The sequence below is a fragment of the Furipterus horrens genome, unplaced genomic scaffold (genome assembly GCF_987537825.1).
Source record: "Furipterus horrens unplaced genomic scaffold, mFurHor1.1.pri manual_scaffold_5, whole genome shotgun sequence".
NCBI classification, from domain to species: Eukaryota; Metazoa; Chordata; class Mammalia; order Chiroptera; family Furipteridae; genus Furipterus; species Furipterus horrens.
The window spans coordinates 80,138,667-80,165,596 of NW_028327175.1; the positions used below are offsets into that span (position 1 = coordinate 80,138,667).

The window sequence follows — 26,930 nt, forward strand, 5'->3', positions numbered from 1 at the left end:
TTGTATTTGGTGCAAATTTAATTTTATTAAACCTTACAATGAATGTTGTCGCATATCACTTTCCATTGTGTGACAATTTATTGGCTGGCACCTGAATACAGTACTTCTTTTGAAAAAATACACGATGGGAACTGACAAAAGGGAGAGAAATTAGTTGTTTAATGATATATAAGGGCAAAAAAAAAAAAGACCAATTGATTTTAGTTTCCTTAATATCTAACTCTAAAATGGTTAAAGTTTCAGGCAATAATGCTGTTACACTGCACAAGATTATCATCTCATTCAGCCCCCACAATTCTGAGAAAATTAATTTACAAGGATTTTATACCTATAAAATTCAACCTAAGGTTTCTGCTGGGCAATATGATTTTAAAGAGCTACTTCTCCAAGTATAACATTTTTTCCAAGTCACTGTAGATGGAGGGGGTCTCTAAAATATTATACATTAGGTAGCCACTATACAAGTGAGCAATTACTTACTTCAAAATCATACTGAGCACCAAATTCTCTTTTGCTGAGTTGGGCTTATGCGCCTGTCATATTGATGAGTAATAAAATGACGATCTATAAAATCTATAATCCACTTGTCTTTATAAAGTAGAGTGGTATTGAAGCTGAGTAAAGAGACCATTTCTTTTATAGAAATGATTACTAGTGGAACATCTGAAATTCAGCAGGCCTTAACAGGGCATTTTTCTAGAAATGTATTCAAAACTTACATATCAACTCCAGCCAACATCACCATGTTACAGTGTAAAGTTTAGATGGACTCAAATGAGTACAATTAGCTCATTAAATATTAAATTACTCATCTGAAGTTTAAAAAATAACACACAACTTTTATTCCATTCTGTCTCACAACAATTTTGAGAATACTTTCTGAGAAAGGCCTAAACAGTGTCCAAGGTCACATTTATTAATCAACCTCCTCTAAAATAAAATCATGAACAATTTTTAGCTATTAAACTAAGTGATTTTTAAAGCACTCCTAATGTCATTTGAGGAGATGGCAAACAGGAGAATTGTATCCTAAGTGAAATAAGGCATTTCAGTTATCAAGACTGAGTAATAATTCTAAGTCATCTAAAATTGAGCAGTAGAAAAACACTAAGAAATCTTTATTTTATACTAGTTGCAAATTCAAGTTCACCTGGAAAACAGTATGAGATGTGCCTTACTGTAAGAGCATATAGGCCTTTTTACTCCCTCCCAAAAGAGGAGGAAGAAATAGTAAATCACTTAAAAACCTAACTGCTCATCTTTTACCCAATATTTATTGAGATCAACTAATGTAGATTTATTCTACTTGCAAAGGTTTCCTTTTTTTAAAAAAAAGTAGCTCATACATATATAATTCTTATACCACAATGTTAGCATCAATGATTTCAAAATACTAATGTCTGATATTTCCAGAATATTTGTCTAAACCACAAATTATTCTTAACATATGTGGCAGTTCAAATATTTCATCAAATTTGCCCATGGTAAATAAGATATTAAAATCTCTTCATCACAAGGCTGGCAAGCAATCATTTATATTCAATTCACATTTGTCAATGGTGAAATTAAATTTACAACCTAGTAAAATAAGGATACCTTTTTAAAAATTAAACTTCAATTATTTAACCAGAAAGTCTAATGCTGTTTTATTTACTACTCTTCATTACAGTCTTTTACTGAATAAAGATGTAATAAACCTAATGTGGCTGTTTGCAATGATGACTCCCTAAATACCATTTCATCAACCCTCAGAATAAAATGCCAACACAAGAAGCCGAGTAATCTAGCTCATTAAACTCATAGGTAAAAATGAGTTTTTCTCAAACCGATAAGGAGGTTTTATTCATAACATTTTTATTAAGACATTTGCAAGGCAAATATGCCATCATAAATTTTATTCTGAATAATAATAGTAAAGTGCTGAATGGTAATTACCTGAATCTTTTTTAGTACTTTCCACTTAAGTTAAAAGAGCCCTTTCTGTGGCATTGGCAAAGCTGTTTAAAAAACACCAAAAAAAGAGAAAAAAAAAAAAAAAAGGAAGGAAGGAAAGAAAAGCAAGGCTAACTTTCAGTAAGGGAAAAGGAAGCACTGCAACCTTTTATATTTAACTATGGTGACAAATAATTGAGCCCAAAGTAATTCATGCAGGTTATCTTTAAAAGGTGTACTTAAGCTTGAAGAAAGAAGGAACACTGTTACTGACCGTTGATACTATGGCAGTTAATTGCATACTAAAATACCTTAATTATCCTAGATGCCTTGATCGGGCTTGGCAAGCATCATGCCACTGACATGCTTTAGATCTTTTGGTAAATAAAAGTGATCTGCAGTTCAATTACTGAATATTCAATGAGACTCATTAAGCTGTGTGATAAACTTTAGGTTAAATTTAAGCAAATTCTCTACACCTAATCACATCATCAGCACAAGCAGGACAACGTTGGCATAGCATGAAAGGTGGGTCACTTTAAAAAGATTCTTCCTTTTACTGCATGATATATTAAGATGACAGACCTAAATTTCAACTGGGTTAATGAGTTAGAATAGATTTATTTCCCAAATTTAGCACACAATAATTTCAGTGGATTAGAGAAAGAATTCTCAGATGTTGGGGGCGGGTGAAGGAGGAAGCTGGAGTTCAGTAGCTAGTCATGCTACAAGAGTACTTTCATAAAATGAACTTTGTAACAAACTCAACAGTGTTCTGAGTTGAAGCTGATCGACTGCTGCATAGAAAATACGCTATCATACAACAGTCAAGTTTAAGCCAGTGCGTAGAGAAGATAAAGCACTTATGGTTAACTGCAAATGGTAACAAGTCCATAAAGTTTGTACAACCTAGCATAGGTCCATAAAGGGGCAGGGGATGGGGAATGATAAGAAATGGTTAGGAGAAAAATAAAGTGGAAATGGGAGAAGCTAGAGAAGAGAAGGAAGAAGCAAAAAAGAAAGACCTTCAATTGTATAAAATACACAAACCAGAAAAATATAAAGACACCAGTGAAGAATGGTTAACTGTCCTAAACACCCAACAGCAAGCAAAACCAGAATAAGCCTTTGGCAGACCATTTTAGAAATTTGAATATGACATTACATTTCTCAATAATTCACAAACAATATATTATATGGTATATTTATATTAAATACTGGGAAACCAATCCTGTAAATTTGATGCTTATAATGCTTTAGCTAATGAGAGCACGATATCAAGCTAAATGAATGCTGGTGTTATCACAAGAGTGCTCATTTATGAAACAACTGTTAACAATTCGTGCTTTGACAGCGCTAAAATACAGTCAAATTATCATCTATGAAGTGAAACAAAGGTCTCTAGCTTTTCTGGAATATGCCCTTTGTAATATATTCTATGATTTACTATGACACGAGCAGCAAGACACTGCAATGTGGTATGATTTATGGGCTGGATCAAATTTTTAGCGATTTCCTTCTCATCCAGCAAGTCACTAGCAGTTTGTTTGTGCAAGTTTGTGGCATCAAAATGTGCACCTGATTTGATAAGGAGATTCATGATGTCTGGATGGTTGTTTAGAGCAGCAATATGCAGGGGACTGTTGTCATCGGAGTCTCTGACGTTCACATCAGCACCACATTCTATCAGTATTGCAGTAACTTGCAGAGATGGAAATTTACAAACAGGGTACCGCCCTACACATGTAGTATTCTTGTCCACAGCCAGATGAAGAGGGCTGAAGTTATTCTTTCCCCTTGGATGCAGCTTAAGAAATCTGTATATAGTCTGCTTTTTGAAATGGTCCTGTTCTAGAGTGCAAGGAACTTTTTCTAACAAGCAAATTAAGTGCAAAATGATGGAAAGAGCCTTATTTAACTGCAATGGGTCAGCTGGACATTGAGTCTGTTTGATAGCTCGTTCTATTTCAAGGACACTTTTGCATAGTATGCCCATAAGATCATCAAATGTAACAGTGGTGCCCAGCAGGCCTTTAGCCCTATCCTGTAGCATAAAAGAGAACAGTTCAGCAAAAGATAATAAGCTGCTGGCAGTCATTGGGCTTAAAGGATCCAAATTGTTCTGTTGCATATCCAAAGCGTACTTCCATAGGTTGATGCATCGTTTGAAATTTCCAGAGTCTGCATAGACAGCGCCTCTATACCTGATATAGTAAGAGGTATCAGGATGAGAAGGACCCAGAATACGCTCTCTAATTAATAGTGCCTGCATTCTCATCTCATCAGGATCAGCAATAAGACCTTCTAGCTCTTCTGAACTGTTTACCTCCTTGGCATAATCATAAGCCATTATTAGTGTCTGAGGTACCGGTTTGCTAATTATATTAGTCCTATCACTGTATCTCATGTTCATTGCCTTTTTCCAGTATTTTAAAGCCCCAAGTAGATCTCTCTTTTTGTCTACAAATGTAGCTCCCAGAAGCTCTAAAGCATTGATCCGCTCTGTCTTGCTGGTCTGTGCATGGTGAGTCAGAAAATCCACAATATTTGTGTGACCAGTCACACTTGCTGAGAGAAGGGGAGTCATTCCATAACCATCCTTTTCCATCTTGGCACAATACATAAGAAGCATCTTCATGATGTCCAAACTTCCAGATTCTGCACAATCATGCAATGCAGTATTACCTTAAGGGGATGGAAAAAAAAAAGATAAAATATTGATTCAGTGTAATACATGCATATACTTTAGAACCTAAAGAAAAGCAGGCAGCTCCAAGCCACCCTTGATGTGACACACTTTAACTCAATTACAAATAAGAAAAAAGTGATCCCCAGCTCCTAATACTAGTGTCTGATACATAGCGGGGATTAAGAAATTCTTGTTAAATGTGATGAATAAATAAAATGACTAAATTAGGCATGAAAAGATATCCAAAGATGAAATTCAAAATTAATCCATGATCTTTTTGTATTTTTAAATACTGTTTTCAAGTGCATATCCTAGAACTAAAAACTGATGAAATGAAATAAACCAGCTATTCAGTTTTGCTGATAGTTACTTAACTTTCTGGGTCAGCTTCCAAATTTGGAAATGAGAAACCTAGTCTATAATATTTAAGATTCTCCAATTTGTTTCTAAAAATAGTCAGAAATTATTTTTTCATTATTTCTGATTGCCAAGAGAACTTCAACTGCTTTTAGTCAAAATTCTTGGTAACGAAGTGCTTTTCTCAAAAAGCTTCCATAAGGAAAACAAGTCCACTGAAATCTGAAAAATATGTGGGTGGTTCAATGTGAACTTTAAAAGGAGAACATCTGAAGTGTCATTTCATAATACATTATTTCCCATTGTAATTTAATTTTTAAACAACCTTTTAAAATGTACTAAATGTTCTAACACTGTCTTGTTCTTTCCACATATGGATTAAAACTGACAACAGGCTTTGGCACATTAGTTAAGACCTGTATGGAACATATTAAGACATTATAATCACCCAAGTATTTTAGCTACCTAAGTTTAATTATAAACATTTTACTAATTATCAAAACAAAAATTACCATTCAGACCTTTGATATTCACATACGTTGTTTACAGAAAGTTTCAACAGTGAGTCATTTCAAACATGTGTACAGAAAAGTTAACATAGCCGGCTGAGATAGCCATCCTTAGAAAGACCTGCTTGCAAGGCTACTTGCTGGCCATCTGGGAACGTGTCTGGGAAACAGTTCTAAGACATAAAACTTTTCCTAAATGATAAGGGTAGCTCACTGTACAAACAATGTAGTTTATGCTAAAAAATGTATTTTAAAAATTCTGTTTGATGTAATGTAAGAGCTAACAAGGGGACAATATCCAGGAGAAGAAAAGAAAATTAGAGAAGTAAAGCCCATTATTTGGGGAAGTTCCCCCAATGGCCTTTACCAACTGTGGAAGAAGGAGATGAAAAACTGAGCAGAGATGGACTTCCGGCCAAGATGGAGGCCTAAACAGACATGCTGCGTCTCCCTCCACAACTAAAAAGGAATACAACTACCTCAAAACTAAAAACAACCAGAAGTTCCAGAAAATCAAACTGCATGGAAGTCCAGCAAACAAAGATGTAAAGAAGAAATACTCATCCAGACATGTAGGAGGGCAGAGAGGATGTGGTGTGGTGGCAGCGGCGGCGGCGGCGGCGGCGGCAGTGGCAGGCCAGTGGAAAGCACAGTCACATGTTTTAAAAAGCCAGGAGAGACACCTGGGGAGCGTTCCAAGCTCCTCACCAGACCTCACAGTTCACGGTCCCAGCACCAGGGAAAATCAAGCCTTATTGCTTCTGACTGTACAGACCAGTGGGGGTTGGGGTGGAGGCAGAAACTGCCGGTCTCTCAGCAGAGTCCGCTTGTTTAAAGGGCCCCCTAGAACGTCCGCAGACCCACCCACTGCGGGAACGACGGCCAGGGCAGCAGCTAGAGGGGCGCCAGTCTGGTGTGGAAGTGGGAGAGGTGCCTGGAAAAGGGGCAAGTGCTGGGCAGGAGGCATTGTTCCCTCTCGGACCCCTCCCTGACATACAGAGCCACAACCTGGTGAAACAGGTCACCCTGTACTGACGAATCCCTAAGGCTCCGCCCCTTACAACGTAACAGGAGCGACAGCTCTACCTGGGATGCGGAGGCAAACAAACACAGGAGCCTGTCAGAATGAGGAGACAGAGAAGTATGACCCAAAACAGGGAACGTATCAAGGTTCCAGTGGGAGAACTAATTGACGAGGAGATAGCCAACCTAACAGATGAGGAGATAGACAACCTAACAGATGCAGAATTCAAACACTGGTGATAAAGATGCTCACAGGCTTGACAGATATGCTTGAGTACAGCAAATGCATAAGAGAAGAAGTGAAGGCTATGCTAAGTGAAACGAAGGAAAATCCACACAAAACCAATAATGAAGGGAAGGAAACCGGGGTTCATATCAATGATTTGGAACATAATGAAGAAAAAAAAACAGTCAAACAGCACAGAATGAGAAAGCAAGAATTGAAAAAAATGAGGAAAACTTCCCAAATTTTGCGAAGGAGATGGACATACAGGTCCAGGAAACACAGAGGGTCCCATGTGAGTTGGACCCAGAGGGGATCACGCCAGGATGCATCATGATTGAGATTCCAAAGGTGAAAGATAAAGACAGAGTCCTGGGGGCAGCAAGAGAGAGGTGGAGAGTTGCCTACAGGGGGGTGCCTATAGGACTATCAGCTGATTTCTCAGAGGACACTTTGCAGGCAGGAAGGGACTAGCAAGTGGTATTCAATGTGATGAAAGGCAACCTGCAACCAGGATTACTCTATCCAGCAAAGCTATCATTTGGAGTGGAAGGGCAGATGAAGTGCTTCGCAGACAAGGTAAAGCTAAAGGAGTTCATCATCACCAAGCCATTATTATATGAAATTTCAAAGGGACTTACTTAGGAAAAAGAAGATCAAAACTAGGAACACTAGAATGACAACAAACTCACAACTATAAACAACTGAATCTAAAAAATAAAAACAAAATCCAACTAAGCAAACCAGAATAGGTACAGAATCATAGGTATGGGGATCATTTGGAGGGTTATCAGCTGGGAGGGGGGGAGGGGGAGAAATGGGGATATGGTGCAGGGATTAAGAAGCATAATCGGTTGGTACAAAATAGACAGGGGGAAGTTAAGAATAATATAGGAAAGGGTGAAGCCAAGGAACTTATATGCACGAACCATGGACATGAACTAAGGGGGATGGGTTTGCTGGAGGGAAGGGTGGTACTGGGCAGAGGGGAGCAAAGGGGAAAAAATGGAACTACTGTAACAACACAATCAATAAGATATACTTAAAAAACAAAACAAAACTGAACAGAGCTTTTGACAACCTTACAGGATTAGAGAAGAAAGCTGGAGTCTAGAGTCCACTAGGAAGGGACCTTTAAAATCCCCCTATACTCTGGGTTATAGCTCTGAGGGTCTACACTCTAGAAGTTAAGGTGAACTGCAAACAAACCAGCCATCACAGGAACTAAAATCCCACTTAAAATCATGTCAATATTAAAGTAATCCAGGATTGCTCATATATATAATCAAAAGCCAGATTATCACACTAAGGCTCAAATTATTTTTTTATATTCTTTATATATAATGTTTGGTATCTAACCAAAAATAATAGACAGAAGAGAAAACAAGGAACCATAACATGAAAACCAAGAAAAATAAAACCTGATAGAAAAGCCCAACAGAAGATCCAGATAATACACTTATGAGACACAGACTTTAAAATAATTACTATCTTAGCATATTCAGAGAAATTAAAAAACAATCTTGATAATTACAGAATCGGAAGCTACAAAAGAAAAAACCAAATGTACATGCTAGAACTGAAAGACTCAGTGAGTGTCTTTAAAGGCGATGCATATAGCTGAACAGAGAACTAGTGAATGAGAAAATGGCAGAAGCATGGAGATGAAGGGATGGCAAAACAGGAGGCTGTGTGAGAGAGAGAGAATGTCGTCAGAAAGGTTAATGTAAAACCAGAACCCTAGTGGAAGAACATTGGCCCAAAGCAAGCCTAAAAAGATAAAAGTGTGAGAAGTTTCTGAAGTTGATCAAAGATTAAACTGTAAATTTATTAAGTTTTTAAAAAATACACAAAAAGATAAATTTTTAAAAATCACTTTTGAGGCATACTACTGCAAAATTGCTGAAAACTGAAGAAAAATAGAAGAATCTTTAAATCAGAGAATAGGTATAAATGACCTGCAAAAGACCAACAGTTGGACTGACAGGAAAGTTCTCATCAGGAAAAACAGAGGCCAAGAATCAAGAGTATCTTAAAATAAAGAAAAATAACTGTCAACTTATAATTTTATACCCACATCAAGAATAAATGTGAAATAAAAGACCATTTCAGGTGGGAAAGGAAAGTGAAAAAAACTAAGATATTTGTTATCAGCAGACATAAATTAAATAGGGTGTCTTTCAGGCTAAAGGAAAATGAGCTACATGGAAGCCTGGAGATGTGGACATAAACATCAGAGTAGTGTGTGAAAATTCTAAATAAAATATTGACTTTAAAAATGTCTCATAGGACTTGAAATACATAAAAAGTAAAATGCTTGACAGTAATAGTACAAAAGTAAGAAGGGTGTTTGGAGATAAACTACAGGGTGGGGGAAATGTTGCTTACGGTTCTGAGTACACAAAACAATTTATTCTTGTATTATTACATATTATTACATATTATCACATTATTTTCCATGGGAACAACTGTAAACCTACTTTTGCCCCACAGTGTATTCTAAGATTTCTGCATTTCTTGTAAAAAGGTAAAAATTAGAAATTTATGTTAGCCTTTGATAAGCCAAAGTAGTACTATCTAGGGTAACCACTAACAGAGAATATACATATAATTACTATATATTCTCTAATACAGAGAAAAAATAAAATAATGAAAAATAATATAAACAAAGATAGAAAGTAGAGGCAAAGAATACAAAACAGGCAGGGCAAATAAAAACCAAAAAGAAGATAGGAGATTAAAACCCAAATATATCAGTAATTACATTAAGTGCAAGTAAACTAAATGTTCCCATTACAAGACAGAAACTGTCAGACTAAGAAGAAAAACACATAAAACTCAACTGCATGCTGCTTATAAGAGACACACCTTAAATATAAGTGGGGGGAAAAAGGCTGAAGTCAAAAGATGGAAAAATATATACCCTATGCAAAAACTAACCATAGGAAAGCTGTCTGGTATTTTAGTAAATTATCAGATTAAGTAATTTAAAGTAAAATATATGACTAGAAATAAAGGAAAAGCATTTTATAATGATAAAAATTTCAAAACAATGTAAAGATAAAATTTCAAATTTGTTTTCATCTAAAAACATAGGTTTGAATTATATAAAGCAAAAATCAAAAGAACTACAAGTAAAATCACACAAACCCACAATCACAATATACCTGAACACAACTTTCTCAGTATAAAGACCAAAACCAATAGGACACAGAAGATCTGAACACAATTTAAAAACTTGATTTAACGGACATATATAAATGAACACTGAATTCAATACCTAAAAAATACCATTTTTCCCCAAGAATACATGGGGTGTATACAAATATATTCTGGGCCATAAAGTGAGTCTCACACAAATCTCAAGAGACTGAAATCACTTACTATGTTTTAAGTGCACAATGGAAGATAGATATCAAAACCAAAAAACCAAAATAACTAGAAAAATACCCATATATATGAAATTTTAAAATATGGTTCTAAATAACCCTTGGGTCAAAGAAAAAATCCCAATGAAAAATAGAAAATATTTTTCATTGGAGATGATAGTGAAAGCATTAAGTAACAAATCATTGGAATATGGCTGGAACTGTGCTTAAATGTACATTAGAAAAGAAGAAAGGCTTTTTAAAAATTACCTATGTTTCCATCTCAAGAAGTTATAGGAGAAAACAGTAAATTAAAACCAGGAGAAGTAAAATCAAATAATAAAAAAGACGAGACGAGAAAGGTATTAGTGTGCTGGCAGAGCATTTTTTATTTTCCTTAGTTTTAACTATTGCCCCTCTGTAATCTTATTTTAATAACTATGCAAAGTAGAAAAGATAAACTTACTCTATAAATAGAAAACAGAGACATTAGTAGTAAAACATAAACCCATGTTTTCCAATCGCCATTTCAGAGTACTGCTCATTTTTGAGTACTGGTCATATTTTAAACGCTGGTCATACTAGACTCCAGCGAATAAGTTATACCTAATACAAGCCAAATCTCATAATAAAACTCTTACCAATCACAGCTTTCCAACTCAGAAGCTTTCATGCTTCCTCTAAGGAAGAAGCTCAAAATCTTTAAGATGGCTTTCGAAATTCTACTGCATTGATTCTCAAAACACCATTTGTGTTGGGGTAGGAGGGCAATGAGGAAGAAATCTAGTTTTAGACATTATGGTACACGAAGTAAAAGCTTAACTGTGGTTAGTGGGAATACACTATGGGAAATGGATTATAAAGGCAACAGAAATATTTCCCTACCCTACCTCTCCAGCCTCATTTCTTATGGATGCTGCACTGTGAATCTAGCCCAGGAGTTGGCTTTTTTTTTTTATTGTAAAGGGCTAAGTAGTGTTTTAGGCTTTGCAGGCCATAAGGTCAACTGCCACATAGCAAAAAGGATCCATTGGCAATATACCAGTTCCCCTTATCCGCAAGGAATACATTCCAAGACCCTCAGTGGATGCATGAAACCAAGGATAGTACCAAACCCTATATGTATGTTTTTTCCTATATATACATATACCTATGATAAAGTTTAAACCACCCTTACACTTTGGGGCCATTTAAGTAAAATAGGGATCACTTAAACACAAGCATTGAAAGACAGCAACAATCTACTTACTGAGGTCGTCTAAGTGACCAAAAGATGTGTAGTGTATACAGGGTGGACACGCTGGACACAGGAATGATTCACATTCCAGGAGGGAAGTGAAAGATTTCTTCTCACTATTCAGAATAGTGTGCAATTTAAAATTTATGAACTGTCTCTTCTGGAATTTTCCATTCGATATTTTTGGACTGTGGTTGACCTTGGATAACTGAAACTATGGCAAGTAAAACTGCGGATAAGCGGGGAACTACAGTATGTTAAATTAATGCACATGGTTGTTTTCTAACAAAATTTTACTTATGGACAATGAAATGTGATTTTCCTATAATTTTCACATCATGAAATATTATTATTCTTCATTCAATCTTTTTCAACCATTAAAAATATAAAAACATTTTTTAGCTCTCAGGCAACCCAAAAACAGGGAGTGGACAGGATTTGATGACCCCTGGGCCATACTTTGCCAACACCTACCCTAATCCAAAAGACATTATCAGTATCTGCCATACATAAGGCAGATATTCTGCTTATGCTTCATATCACTCCATCCTAAGTATCTCTCCCAGCACCAGGTACAGTATGGTTGGTTTCACCTCCCAGCCTCTGCTCTTAATTTTCCTGTAATACACTCTTTCTTCTTTACCTTTTTAACTTCTTGTCTTTCAAGTATCACCAGGAATTTTAGCTGCTCAAAGAAGCCTTCTTAATTATACCACATCAATTTGCCTTCTTGAGAAGGCCTGGTGAATAAATGTATCACTCACCATGGTAGGTATTCATATTGCATCTATTATAATATTATGTAATACCATACTATAGTATAATGTTACTGCTTCAGAAATAGGGTTTTTTTCTTAACCTAAGCTGTCGATATTCCCAAAGTACACAGATCCTACATTTCCTTTTTATCCCAGATAGCAGTTAGCACACTGTTAAAGCTGAGGTAAATTCTTAAATTTTTAAGCTTTAGTACCATAAAAAGTGATTCAAACAGCCTCTGAGAATAAATAAGTTTTAAAAGTAAAATATTAGAAGGGGATCTTCTTAACTGAGGGAATCTTATTAATACTGTAACAACTTAAGTATATTCAGCCACAACTTTTAAGCCCTGGAAACCCTAAAAATATATTCTGAATTACAGCCTAGAGCATTACTTAAATATTTAGAAAATAGAGGCTTTAAGAAAATAAGCCTAATTTTAAAGCAACTATAATTTTCGTGCCATGTCTCCAAGTGTCTTTTACATAGTATGTTTTGATAAAGCTGTAATAGGTAACATACAACTGTTACCTGCTTTTCACCTACATCTTGGTCATTTTGTCATGTTATGTTACCACATGGTCTATATGAACTTTATGGTGAAAGATCAAGTAAGGAGGCATGCCATAATTTACATAAATACTTCCTTGTTAATAGACACCTAATTTACATAAATAATTCCTTGTTAATGGACAGCTGCACTGTTTCAGAATTTTCACGACTGGAATTGGTGCTTAAAAAACTAATAAGGATAGATAACAGACCAGTGATTGCGGAGGGTAGGGGGTGGTATTGGAAGAGGAGTTGACTGAAAAGGGGTATGAAGCAACCTTTTGTTCTATCTTTATTGTAGTGGTAGTTAAATTACAGTATATAACTGTCAAGTTACAGAACTGTATACTAAAAAGGATGAATTTTACTGTATATAAATTACACTTCTATAAAAAAAAATAACAAAAAAATTAATGCCTATCTTACATAGAATCACAAATGTGTAATAACACACATTTTTAACTCACTTTCAAAGGAATTATAAAATATTTCAAAAGTTCCACTTTTATAGTATTCTTTCTAGGACTGGAACCAATCTTTGAATTTTGATTTATATTATCTTTATACCTAGTTATAAAGAACATTTTTCCATGTCTGTTCACAAACTTTATTATTTCATGACATGTCTCTTTATATTCTAATTTCTGGGATTTGTCTGACTTTCCATACATAAATAATTTAAAACTCATTGTCTGTTATATTTACTGTACACAGGTATATCTTGGAGATGTTGCTGGTTTGGTTCCAGACCACTGCAATAAAGCAAGTATCACAATAAAGTGAGTCACATGATTTTTTTGGGTTCCCAGTGCATATAAAAATTATGTTTACACTATGCTATGGTCTATTAAGTATGCAATAGCATTATGCCTATAAAAACAATGTACATACCTTAATTTAAAAATACATTCTTGCTAAAAAATGCTAACCATTATCTGAGCCTTCAGCAAGTTGTCGTCTTTTTGCGGGTAGAAGGTCTTGCCTTGATGTTGGCAGGTGTTAGTTGCTGTAGGCTGGGGTGACTGTGGCAATTTCTTAAAATAAAGCAACAGGCATTGACTTCTCCTCTCTATCTATGAAAGTCCTAGATGGCATCTTCTTGCAATATAAGGCTGTTTCGTCTACGACGAAAATCTGTTGTTTAGTATAGTGACCTTCGTCATCTTAGCAGGTCTTCCGGATAACTTGCTGCAGCTTCTACATCAGCACCTGGCTGCTTCACCTTGCACTTTACGTTATGGAGAGAGCCTCCTCCCTTAAACCGTATGAACCAACCTCTGATCACTTCAAACTTTTCTTCTGTAGTTTCCTCACCTCTCTCTCCCTTCAGTTAAAGAGAGTTAAGGCCTTGCTCTAGATTAAGCTGTGGCTTACGGGAGCATTGTGGCTGGTTTGATCTTTTATCCAGATCACTGAAACTTTCTCCGTATCAACAATTAAGGCTGTTTCGCTTTCTTATCATTGTGTTCACTGGAGCATTACTTTGAATTTCCTTCAAGAACTGTTCCTTTGCACTCACAACTTGGCTAACTGGCACAAGAGATGTAGCTTTTGACTTCTGGCATGCCTTCCACATTAAGCTTGATCATTTCTAGCTTCTGATTTAAAGTGAGGGACATGACTGTTTCTTTCACTTGAACACTTAAGAGCTATTACAGGGTAATTAACTGGCTTAACTTCAATATTACTGTGTCACAGGGAATAAATAGGGAGGCTTGAGGAAAGGGTAAGAGATGAAGAAACAGCCAATTGGTGGAATAGTCAGAATACATAAAACATTTACTGATTAAACTCATCATCATATGGGCATGGTTTGTGGCACCGCAAAACAGTTATAACAGTAACATCAAAAATCACTGATCACACAGATCACCACAACAAATATAATAACGAAAAAGTGTGAAGCACTGAATTATAAAAATGTGACACAGATACAAAGTGAGCAAATGCCATTGGAAAAATAGCACCAACAGACTTGCTCCATGCAGGGTTGCCACAAACCTTCAATGGGTACAAAACACAGTACCTATAAAGTGCAATAAACTGAAGTGCAATAGAACAAGATATGGCTGTATATTTTGCTTTATCACGTTTCATTCAAGAGCGTTAGCTATCCTGTAAGTATTAAACGCAATTTCTTGTGAAAAATGTAACAAGCTGAAGTTAAAAACTGAGTTACTATTTTGTGATTAGTCTAGGCTAAATTATATATGAAGACCAATAAAATCATACTTAATAAAGCTTTTTTTAAAATTGTATCTCTTCCCCTTAATTTCTTATCTTGGTCCTCAGAATGAGAAAGGCAATGAGAATAGAACACAAAGTTCAAAAATACTATCAAGCATCTTAGATAAAATTAAGGATATTGAACAATAAAATTAAATGAATTTACCTTCAGCTAAAGGAAATAGGGAAGTATTGTATTATATAATTCTCAACGCTCAATTAAGTTAATTTGGAGAAAAAAATTAAAATTCCTGAAACTTAATTTATAGTGGAATATTTTTATGATTTCTCAAAAGATATATCTGTTAAATGGACAATTCTTTAAAGTCAAGATAATAGTATCCTAAGTGTTAATTCATTTAAAGTATTGTTGCAGAAGTTAAAATAGTATGATCCAAATGCATTAATTTTTATCTATATAACTTAAATAGTACTAAGAAAACTCAGAAGAACAAAAAGTAGCCATATTCATTGGGATGCATCTGAGATGACTATTAAGGAAGATAAACTATGGGAAGTCCTGATGCATTAAAGCATGTAGTATTTGTTAAAAGACCTAAAGTGTCAATCTTAGTTGCTGTAATTTTAAAGACTTGTAATCTTTTGATAGTAGGCACATAAAAGGAATTCATGCTCAACTGTGATAGTTTAGATGCACAGCATTGGGGTCAAGATTTTTTTAAGTTAAGCAATCTGAAACAGACTAGTATTTTGAGTAAAAACTATTCTGAGCCCAAGAGTTTCCTGGCTCCAAACCAGATAGTTTGGTTTTGACGGAATGTTATCAATCAACAACTTAAATCATAAAAAAACTTCAATAGAGCATTTATAAATATCTCAATTTGGATGAGATTACTTAAGACTCACCAGATTTGGAATTAAGTCAGTTTCTAAACCACTCCCAAACAGTAAATAGAATTAATTCATCTTTTTAACGAAACAAAGCTGTCTTCATAAGGGCAGTAAAATATTTAACAAATACAAAGTGTTTGTTATATTTTTCTAGCAACATCAATTCAACAGATTTCACTGTCTGTAAAATCTTCACATAGTTCAAGCTTCGTGTTTGTGTTTTTCAGTATAAGTCAAATGAAGTTGTCACAGCTCCTTAAACTTTAATGTGCAAAATCAACAGAGGATCATAGTAAAATGCATATCTGACTCAGTGATCTAGGGGTGGCTCCAAGTGGTGCCTACGCCGTCAGCGTTTGCTATTTTGAGAAGCAAGGAAATAGAGGAAAACTTATTTTTTTTGTTTGCTATACAGCAAGTCCTCAATGTGACTTTTTTTCAGTGTCCTTTAGTTATAATGTTGATGAGATGCCATAGGAATTCAACTCTTGTTTATAACAATAAGCCTACGGTAAAATTGGTTTCATTATATATCTCTTCACTTAAAAGTCACTATCATGACATTAAGTGAGGACTTACTACATCGATATTTGCCATATAACTAACATATCTAATAGCTATATCAAGTGATATGAATTTAAGTTTAAAAGGAGAATTAGGTCACAGTCCTGTTTTATACCATACAGAAACAAAACTTCACTATTCCTCTTTAAATGTAAACATTTATATGCCATAACAGGAATAGTGTGTTTTACAACTAGATTATACAGTTAATCCACAGAAAAGTTCCTTTCTATGTAGTAACGGGTATCAATGAACCCTGATGTCTATTCCTAAAAACTTTCTTGTTAATGTCAAATCTAAGCGAGTGATTCACAGTCAAATTTTAAAAATTAGTTTATGAAATATAATCAAAATTGCTGTAAACAACACCATCATTAAGAGTGAAAAAAGTTTGAGAAAATATTTGCAAGTCATATATCTGATAAAGGATTTGTATTCAGAATACATAAATTACTCCTACAACTCAGTACTAAAAAAAAAATCCAATTTAAAAGATTAAAAAAAAACAAACCCAATTTAAAAAGGTGCAAAGGATATGCAGACATTTCCCCAAAGAAGATATACAAATGGCCAATAAGAACATGAAAAGATGCTCAGCATCATTAGCCATTGGAGGAGTAAAAATCAAAACCACAAGATATAACTCACACCCACTAAGATGGCTATCTTAAAAAGAAGGGTAATAATAAAGGTTGGTAAGGGTGTGGAAAAAGTACAACACTCCTACATTGCTAATAGAAATATAAAATGGTTCAGCTGCTTTGGAAAACAGTTTGGAAGTTCCTCAAAAAGTTAAACAGAGAGTTACCATATGACCCAGCAATTCCACTCCTATCTGTGCTCCAAAGAAAACATACATACTCAGAGCTTCTACACAAATATTCATAGCAGCATTACTCCTAATACCCAAATGTCCATCAACTAATGAATGAATAAAAGTGGTATATCTACACAGTGGATTATTCAACAATAAAAAGTAATAAAGTACTGACATGCTATAAAATCAATGAGCCTTGAAAAACATTATACTAAGTGAAAGAATCAAGTCACAAAAGACCCATATTATGATTCCATTTATATGAAATGTCCAGGACTGACAAACTAATAGGAAAGGAAAGATTACTGGTTGTCTAAAACTAGTCCATTTGGGGATGAGGGAGCAGGGGGCAATGGGAGTGATTATTAATGGATACGAGTTTTTTTGCCAGGGGTGTAGGTGGAAATGAAACGGTGATTGTGGTGATGGTTGCACAACTCTGAGAACATACTAAAACCACTGACTTGTACATTTAAATTCATGAATGGTATATGAAAACTTTTAAAATCAAAGTACTTGCATTTTTTATAAAAATATGAGTTTTGACTGATATTAGCAGCAATTAAAGGGTCTTTTATTGTAACAGATTTGTCTGGAGATGCCCAAATCTGTTACAATGGAACCTCTTTAGCCTACTGTGCTTGGCATCATTTTTCTTCAACTTTGTATCTGGACTAGCCTGAGTCCATAAGAGGTCCATTTATAAAGATGAGGAAAGGGTGAGCAGTTCAACTGCATAACAATGCTGATTCCAAATATTTTATTCCTAGAATAACTAAATAGTATATATTAAGGCAAGGAAGTGAGAAGGAGTAGAGAGAAACACTTTAGGCTATCAAAGTAGCACTAGAAAGCTCCTCTGCTTAGAATGTTTCACTCCCCCCATGTATATTCTAAGACACTCAAGGAAAGGGGTTTGAAGGAAAAAAGGAATCAAAAATAGAATAAAAAATTAATTATACTAAGATTACCATGTGCCTTCCCTTCATGAATTTTTTGTATAAGGTACTGAGTTAGGAACATACAGAAATTGGAAAATACAGGTCCTTGAGCTCATGACAAAGTTAAGTGCTAAAAACATGCATCCATAGAGGTAAGATGCATTCTTACTTCTGGAAGGGGGAGGGGGGATGAAAAATTGCCTTTGAAATGGATCTTGGTATTGAGTAGAATTTTCTAGGCTAAGAGCACATGAGCTCAGGACTAAAACAACTAATATTAGTGTAATTTGATGAAAACGACACAATGTAAGGCTGATGAAAATATCAACATTACAATTCAGATTTCATTAAAATTTCCTTTCTGGCCTCTCTAGTTCACTTTATTCAAACAACAGCTCTTCCCAAAAGGAGAGACTAAAAGAGAAAAAGATATTTTAGTCAAATCTGCATCTTTGTGACTTCTTTACTTGGGCCTCTCCCCACCACTTCCACTCCACCTTCATCTTCCATCACATACATTCCTAATGTTTCAATAGCATAAATCTCTAGAATGCCAAGGGCTCCCTGAAGTTTGTTTTAATCAAAGAAATTTAATCAATCTAGGAAAATCTGATACAGATGAACTCAGTGAGAGAACTACATGTACCCACAGGTCATTAAGTAAAACAAATCTCTGCCTGAAGTTCCTGGTGCTGCATACAGCTCTTGAAATAGCAGCAGTGCTAAGGTCTTATTCATTTCAATTCAACTTCAATTCTGTGAGGATTCACATTTAAAATCCAATCTCCAGGGATAGAGGAATACACTACTTTCCTACTGAACTTAATTTATACATCATCTAGAACTTAGCTTCTCCAACTAGGCCAAGTCCCCTGGGGATACAGAGACATGTGCAAGGAAATACAAGAGAGAAAAGAATGGACATAAAACAACTTGCAGAGGTAACTTTTGATGATCTCAGATCAAAATGTTAATAAACTCAACTAGTCAGTTATTTAAACATTTTTATATCCAAATAAACACAGATATGTTAAAGATAGAATAAAAGTTTAAGTCTCTCCCTTTTATTCTTCTCTGCAAGTAGGTGTGAGAAGAAGGAAAAGAGAACATCTTCCAATACTCTCAGAGAGTCCTGTAGTGCACTTAAATAAGTTACATATATAACAACAATCATTATCTTTGTCCATTATCTTAACACTAACAGCTCTTAATTTATAGGGTAGATTTTCTTAGTAGAAATCGGTCGGTCGGCAGCCGTCCGTCTTTGTATTAACAGTAACATATATGTAATTTCCTTTATTTTTTCTTTTTTTTTTTTACATTTTCTTGACTGAAATACATATACACCCTAAAATGCCTATACTGTGGAAGAGAAATAATGTAATGCCTGGGGTTTACTTTAAACTACTGCAGAAAAAAAGACTATGAAACATAGTCCTACTGGCAAGGAGTTTTTCTTCTTTCCTCTTAAATCCATGACATTCATTCTACAAGCCCATTTATCAAATACCCAATATGGGCCAGGAATTCTTTCTAATGCATGGATACAAACACTAGTTCTCTAACCTCAAAGAGCTAATTAGAAATGTATTGGGTTGGCCAAAAAGTCTGTATAGTTTTTTCCATAAAATAAGACACATTTTTCACTTTCACCAATAACTTTTTTGATTTGGATATTTTGAGTATGTCAGCTATCTCCAGCATGGTGTAACATTATTCTCAATTAATGTCTCAATTTGATTGCTATCAACTTCCACTGGTCTATCCGACCGACCGTGGAGCATCCATCATCCTACAAGAAATTTCCGGCATGAAACTTCACAAACCACTTTTGATACATTCAATAAGCCACAGCACCATCTCCATACACTGCACTAATCTTTTTTTTGCGTTTCAGTTGCATTTTTACCTTTTTTGATACAGTAAAGCATACTATGTCAAAAATGTGTATTTTCTTCCATCTTCAATATTAAAATGGCTACACAAAAAATTCACCAATTTGGTAGTTGTTGTTTTTTTTTAATGCGTGCCGATAGGACAGCTGTTACAATACAATCTAACAAAATTGTTTCGAACAAAATTGTTTCAAATGAAGTTAAAGACAACTAAGCACTTAGAGCCATGGTATGGAAAAAACATAATGAACTTTTTAGCCAACCCAATAATTTAGCCTTGAGTCATCTTTGGTCAGAACAGCATACCTACTTTCCAATTCCTGGATCCTCCAAGCACATTTCTCAATGTGACTTTCCTTACGCTATTTCCTAAGTGTTAAAAACTATCAAATCCCTTCTGCAGACCTGAACCCCAACAATCCTTTCAAAGCCAATTCAACTTCTCCATGAAGCCTTTCTAGTCAGTACACTTTTATAAAAATCTTACAACATAGATTTATACCATTCCTTTAACAATTAACAAATGTAATATTCTATATCTTCTCATAGCCTCCACAATGTCCAACACAATGCCTTACCTACAGAAAATGCACAATAATTATATTATTACCAATTTACATAATTACCTTGGATATCTAAAATGAGTGGCCCATGCATGTGGATAATATGTCCTCTAGGGCATGGATCCCCAACTTCCAGGCCAGGACCAGTATGGGTTCTGTTAGGAACCAGGTCGCACAGCAAGAGGTGAGCTTGAATGTAATGTGCTTAAATCATCCTGAAACCATCCCTCGTGCCAACCCCCACCCCCCCCACCCCCCCACTCTGCCCCGTCCATGGAAAAATTGTCTTCCATGAAACCAGTCCCTGGTGCCAAAGAGATTGCAGACCGCTGCTCTAGGGTCAGCCTCCCTAATCCCAACTGAAAGCTCTTCCATTGGTCTATAGTGCTCAATCACTTTCGGCTGCTCAATTATCAGTTGAATTTTGGTATAAAAGCATAATTGAAGGGCTTTAATTAACTTTACCACAGTTCTGCAAAGTTCTATTTTAAGTTAAAAATAATAATAATAAAGAACAAAAGAAAGCAAAAGATGACTAAAACCATAAAGTTCTGAGATCAATGTGACAGTTCTAAGACTGGCTTATATAATCACGTCTGATTTGGGGTCTATAGTTTTGAATAGCAACCAACTTTCTGGTCTCAAAAAATCAACTGTTAAACTGGAGAAATTATTTCTAAATATCTCAAAGTTTTTCTCCTGTTATTGAATGCCATGGGAAAAGAAGTAACCCATTGTCCCCTCAGGCAATGAGTCGTTTAGGGATAAAGTATTTCCAAGTATCTAATAGAAGAAAGCACTACTATTGTATTTACCATGCTGTGGTTTAACTATCTGCTTATGAACCTGTCACTCTGATCAAACCATGAGCTCCTCAAGGGCAGGGAATCAAGAACTGGATACCTTGTCTTACTCACCTTTGTATATCCTAAGTCTAAGAGCCTGGCACACTAAGGCAACTTAATAAACACTCTCTCGATTAATGAATGAATTCCACCTTAGGTTAAAACATGTTCATAATGCCAACAGCCTGTTAAAAAGTAATGGATGGAGGTTAAATAATATATTCAAATGCCAACTGCCTCTTAAAAAGTAATAGAATGTAGAAGTCACACACATTTTATATTTAAGCAGATCAAGCATAATCTATTTGCATTTTCTTCCTTCAGAAACATTCCCAACAGCTGACATATAAAATTTCCTAAGAAATTATTCAATTTTATCCCTAGTCTTATCAGTCTTTTCAATTTTTTGAATGAGGGTAAAAATGTGGAAAATATTCTTAATGCTCTCTATCAGATAGATAGATCCTTCTCCAGTGTTCCTACTGCCTCAGTTTCAATTGGTTCCTGTGCTTTGTAACCCCTTAATCCATTAAAAAAAAAAACACACACAAAAAGAAAACCCAAAAACCCTGAAGAGTCAATGAGAGTAATTATCAAAGAATGGAAGCTTCAGGATCAGAACAAGGTAGGAATAATGTACCTTAATCTGCCCCAACGATCATTAAAAATCACTGTCAAAATTAAAATGCACCATGAAAAGACTACTGCACACAAAGTGATATATAGGCTATGCATATGTTTTGAAGACAAAAGTATATTGATATTGACCATTGTACAAAAAGAGGGAGTATACACATGCTCACATGCACAGCTATATGATAATAGTGATTAAAAAGGAATATACTTCTAAAATATCAAAGGTAATCAAGTTAATACTGTTTACAGTTTATTAGGGAAAATGCTCACAAAATAATGAGCCATTTATAGTATAGTTCTCTCAAATATTGTATCTCCAGGAGTATACAAGCAGCTTTCAAAAACACATGGAAAATAGTACCAGTACTCATCTCTACAATGAAATTAAGAGTTTAAAACATACCCCAATTTAACTTAAATATATGAGTTTATCAATAATCTGTCCATCATTAGGCAGATAAAAAAAAATACCCCAAAAACAAAAATTTCAACAAGCCTAAACAAGCAGCCATACCTTTTAACTCTTTCTCCTTTAGTTATGATTTCAAAGCATTCCTAGTATTGAGGTGGTCGCTTAAGCACTCATTTGTTCTCTTAAAATAAGTTGCTCTTTAAAACACTGATGATTGTTTAAAAAAGAAAAAAAGTCATGCTGTCTTTTGACCCAACAACCTATCTCAAAAATAATCAGGAACAGTTGAAAACATAAGAAAGAACGCTTACTAAAAAGCTAGAAGCAACATAAAACTCCATTGGCACAAGAGTATGTAACTATTGAAATTAAAGAGCTAAAATTAATGACAGTAAAGATAACATTAAGCTAAAAACAGGTTATAGAAGAGCAGATACAATATATCTATACACAAAATTCAGAAACATCTTTAAAAGGGTTATCTCTGGGTTTAGTGTTTTTATATTTCCTCAGCGGGATTTTTTTTTTTTTTTCAGAAAAATCACAATGAGCCTATTGTACTTTTATAACAAATCTTTTAAAAAAAATACTAACTTTAATAAATACATCCAGTAACTGTATACCCCAGAACTGTGGTTTAGCGTCTCTGAAAGGCAATCAGACACTATCACAATGATAAATGCACATTTACTTCAACTCAGCAATTCCACTTTTAAGTATTTATAATATAGTTATTCTCACACAAGTGTGCAAAGACACACTTTTGTTCAAGAATATTCACAGCAGCATTGCTTGTATACGATGTGACCGAACTGTCCATCAATAGAGACCAGATAAATTATGTACAATGAAGTACTGTGTAGCCATGAAACAACTGAGGTAGCTATGTGTGTTAGAGTTGAATGATATCCAAGATAAATTAAGATTTAAAAAAAACAAAACAATATGTATAACTAACAGACGAATGGTGAGACTGATAGAGAAGTATACTTGTATCAGTTCTAGGACACTCTAGGATACACACACAAGATGTAAACAAGTGTTTGCCAATGGGTGATAAGACTTTTTTTTCATTATAAACACTGTAAACCAATCTGTACTGTTTGAATACTTTTTTACCATTACATATGCCACTTTTAAGTTTTAATACAAGCTTTTTTTTTAAATTAGGCAATGACTTATTCTGCTGCTGTATAAATAAGTATGTTCCAGAGAAATAGGTTTTCAAGTATCAAAATTATAGTATCAAACAGCTGTTTCTTAAGAGTTTAAAATACTTCTAAACTATCATTTGCTGCTTTAAAATTTATTACAATTGCTGGAAATTATACACAATTGTAAACCTGAGCTCTTCTGGACAAAGGCTGTTTACATTGTTGCTAGCCAACAAATCTACATTTGTTTAACCTAATCCTTGTTTTGCTCTCAGTATTGTTAGCAGTTTTTAAAAATCAGTTTTCTTTTTTGCTATATTTAATATATGTTCTATATAAAAAGATTTTCTAGTGGCTACACAATAAATAGTGAATAAGTAAACAGATTTTTCTCTTTTTTCATTGATATTAATCCCTCCAGGTCAGTTTGGCCTAGCCTTCTCTGACAGAACAACAAAAGAAATGCCTACCTACAATAAACAAGAAAATGACTCACTAAATATAGCCATTCTACTTCAAGGATGTTCTAAAAAAATTAAAGCCAAGAAAAATATATTACACTGAAAAATATTCTCATAAAAGATTAAATACAAGCTAAGGCCTCAGATCCAACAGCCACTAACATGCTCTCTAACTTTCAAGAACCCATTCCCCAGCAATTAGAAGTAACTCCAAATAAGAGACAGAAAATGCTGCTTAACAGAGCGATAGAGGTCTTTTTATCACACTTGTTCAATGTTATCAAATGTCACAGAAACAATCAACAAGGCTATACTGGAAGGTAAACACAATTCAAAACAAATCTGTCAGGGTTGGCTTACTTAATCAACACCACTGCTTATACTTCTGTATCACGCTTCCAGAAAATAAGTGGTAGACAATTAAAACTAAAACGAAGCGGCACTCACCTTTAACACTTTTTCTATTAACATCTGCCCCCTTTTCAAGTAAATACTGAGCAATCTCTTTGTGTCCTTTGTAACACGAAATCATCAAGCAGGTGTGCCCATGCCGGTTAGACACTTCCAAATCAGCCTTGTGTTCCACAAGGTACTTCACGATTTCCAAGTGGCCATCGAAACAGGCGGCTCTAAGAGGAGTTGAATTGGTTAAAGTCGTGTTGTTGACAGATGCTCCATGGTTTAACAAAGACTGCACCACCTTCAGATGTCCTGCTGCAGAAGCGGCCCATAAAGGGGGCGCCCCCTCAATGGTTTCACCATCGAAATTGACCGAGCCCCCGATTTCTATGGAGGCACTGCACTGCTCTAGGAGGAACTCCACCATGTCAAGGTGCCCATACCTGGCCGCCATCAAGAGCGGCGTGGCCCCGTTTGTTTTTTCAGAGATCAAGGAGGAAATCTCCTCTTTGGATTTGCTTGCCAACAACTTGGTGAGAAGCCGGAGTTTGCCATCGCGTGCTGCATTAAATACTGCTGTCTTTAGATCCATTTATGGCCAGGTCAGAGGCTGTGCTTTATAGGTATCCTTCAAAGCCAAGCTCCAGCTTAACTCTAGGTACACGGGCAAGAGTTACAGGAGCCGAAGTCCACGGTTAATCACTGCACTGCAGGACGGATATAAAACCACGGAGACAGGGTGTTCTGTCCTATTGCCTTCCAACATCTGACAACCAGAGCACCAAACTAGAGGGGGGGAAAAAGTAGTAATTTTGAATTTTTCATGGGCAAAAGCAAGAACATCTTGGTTTTTTTTAATTTCTACTCCTGTGGGAAGGGAGGAAAAGCCATACTTTAGGGACTACCCGCCTCCAACTCGCCCTCCCCCCGCCCGAAAAAAAAAAAAATAAGGGTGAAAAAGGAGACTACAAAAAGGTACACACAGACCCAAATGTTTTGGTGGGAGGCGGTCTCTCCTCTACACACGGTAAATTTAAACACTACAGGCAACCGGCTTTCTCGCCTTCTAACGAGCCACGCTTTCGTTCTAGTTTTGTTCTACACGCGCCCAAGGAGATCACAACCGAAAGAGACAGGAGACGCGGGTTCAGAACTGTTTCCCTTCCTCACATCTGCAGAGAGCGGACCAAGGGCGCGAGGCTGGAAGGCCTCATTGTGGCCAGAAGAGGTTTCGTGGAGGAACAAAAAAGTCAGACAGAACAAACCACGGTCAGCTAATGCTCCTCCGAAAGGCTCTTTTCTTTAAGACTACTCGAGGCTCTCAGGAAATCCGGCTGCCTTGTAGCTAACTTCGCCCACCCCGTCTTGATCCCTCCGTCCCCAAGGGATTCGCAGCTCCCCAACCCACAGTCGCCCCTACAGAACCTTCACCTCTACCTCTTCCAGGTACGAGCAGTCCCTCCCCAAGGTCCTCCATCGACTACGGCGCCTGCCGGCGGGCCGACAAGCCTATGGCCTCCAGACCGCTGCCACCTTCAGCTGCCTGGGGCGCCCTCCTTCCCCTTCCCGCCCAGGCCTCCCCGCGGCGCCTCAGGCAGGGGCCCCGCGCTCCGACAGGCCGCCGCCACCACTACCTGCCCGTACGCTAGTCCTTCCAGCCGCCACTGGCCGCTCGGGGTCCGGCCGCCCCGTTCAAAATTCAAACCGTTGTCCTCGCCTCCGCCAGGGCCGCACAGTTCCTTCAGGCCCTGCGCCCCACAGGAATAAGTCCAGCGCGCCGCTCGCCCCGCCCCGCTGATCTGCCTCCCGCCCTCCCAGTCTACGCGGGCTGCTGCTGCTGCAGCCACTGCCGCGGTGGGTGGTGTAATGGGCGGCGAGCCTGGGGCCTGACGAGCCAGAGCACTGCTTCACATCACCGACGCGGCAGCCACGCCATTGGGCCGGGGGAGGGCGGTGGCCGCCCGGAGCTACAGCCTAGGGGCGGGCCTGCCGGCCAAGGTGGGCCGGGCATAGGGGGCGGGGCCACGAGCCTGGCGGAGGATGGGCCTGCCTGCGGCGCGCTGTGGGAGGGGTTCGGGGGCGGGGAACTGAGGACTATGACGGACAGGGCTAAGCAGTGCCCTGTAGTTGGAGGCAATTTGGAGAGGCTGAGGACGTTTCGAGGGTTCCTCCAGCTTTCAGCTTTTCGGGCGCTTGCTTTGTGAGGCTTTTTTCGGGAAAGCACTGGGTCCCACTGCCATAAACCCCAGAAGGGTGGTAAGCATTACTACTCTCTCATACACATAAATTTTCTCGCACTAGCCTGTTCTTCCTTTGGTGGGCCCTGGAATATACCAAGCTCATAGATATCAAAAGAAAAAGAGAGAGAGAAAAGAAAAAAAGCACAGAAAACAAATTTGAGAAAAAGATTAATTTTGGAGGCTGCCAAACATGACTAGTTTTTGGGCTTTTTTTTTAATGCGGACTTTAAAAAATATAAAGGCCACACGGAATGGTAAAACTTAAGAGCACTACAA

The 26,930-nt window shown here is 36.6% G+C and overlaps 1 protein-coding gene across 1 annotated transcript; it reads right to left on the reverse strand.

The window, feature by feature from the left end:
• FEM1C (fem-1 homolog C) lies at positions 1–26,265 on the reverse strand. The gene is made up of 3 exons (XM_090276597.1): positions 26,049–26,265; positions 24,463–25,200; positions 1–4,617 (listed from the first exon to the last, which is right to left on the reverse strand). Exons 2-3 carry the CDS (start codon positions 25,004–25,006, stop codon positions 3,308–3,310), a joined length of 1,854 nt encoding a protein of 617 aa, XP_090132723.1. The 5' UTR covers positions 25,007–25,200; positions 26,049–26,265; the 3' UTR covers positions 1–3,307.
• Between the last annotated feature and the right edge of the window lie 665 nt (positions 26,266–26,930).

Bases quoted from the DNA above. Each gene is read 5' to 3' on its own strand.
- FEM1C (XM_090276597.1), bottom strand. From the start codon at position 25,006: ATGGATCTAAAGACAGCAGTATTTAATGCAGCACGCGATGGCAAACTC. The intron at 4,618-24,462 runs GTGAGTGCCGCT...CATCCCCTTAAG, and splicing joins TAATAGAAAAAGTGTTAAAG to GTAATACTGCATTGCATGAT.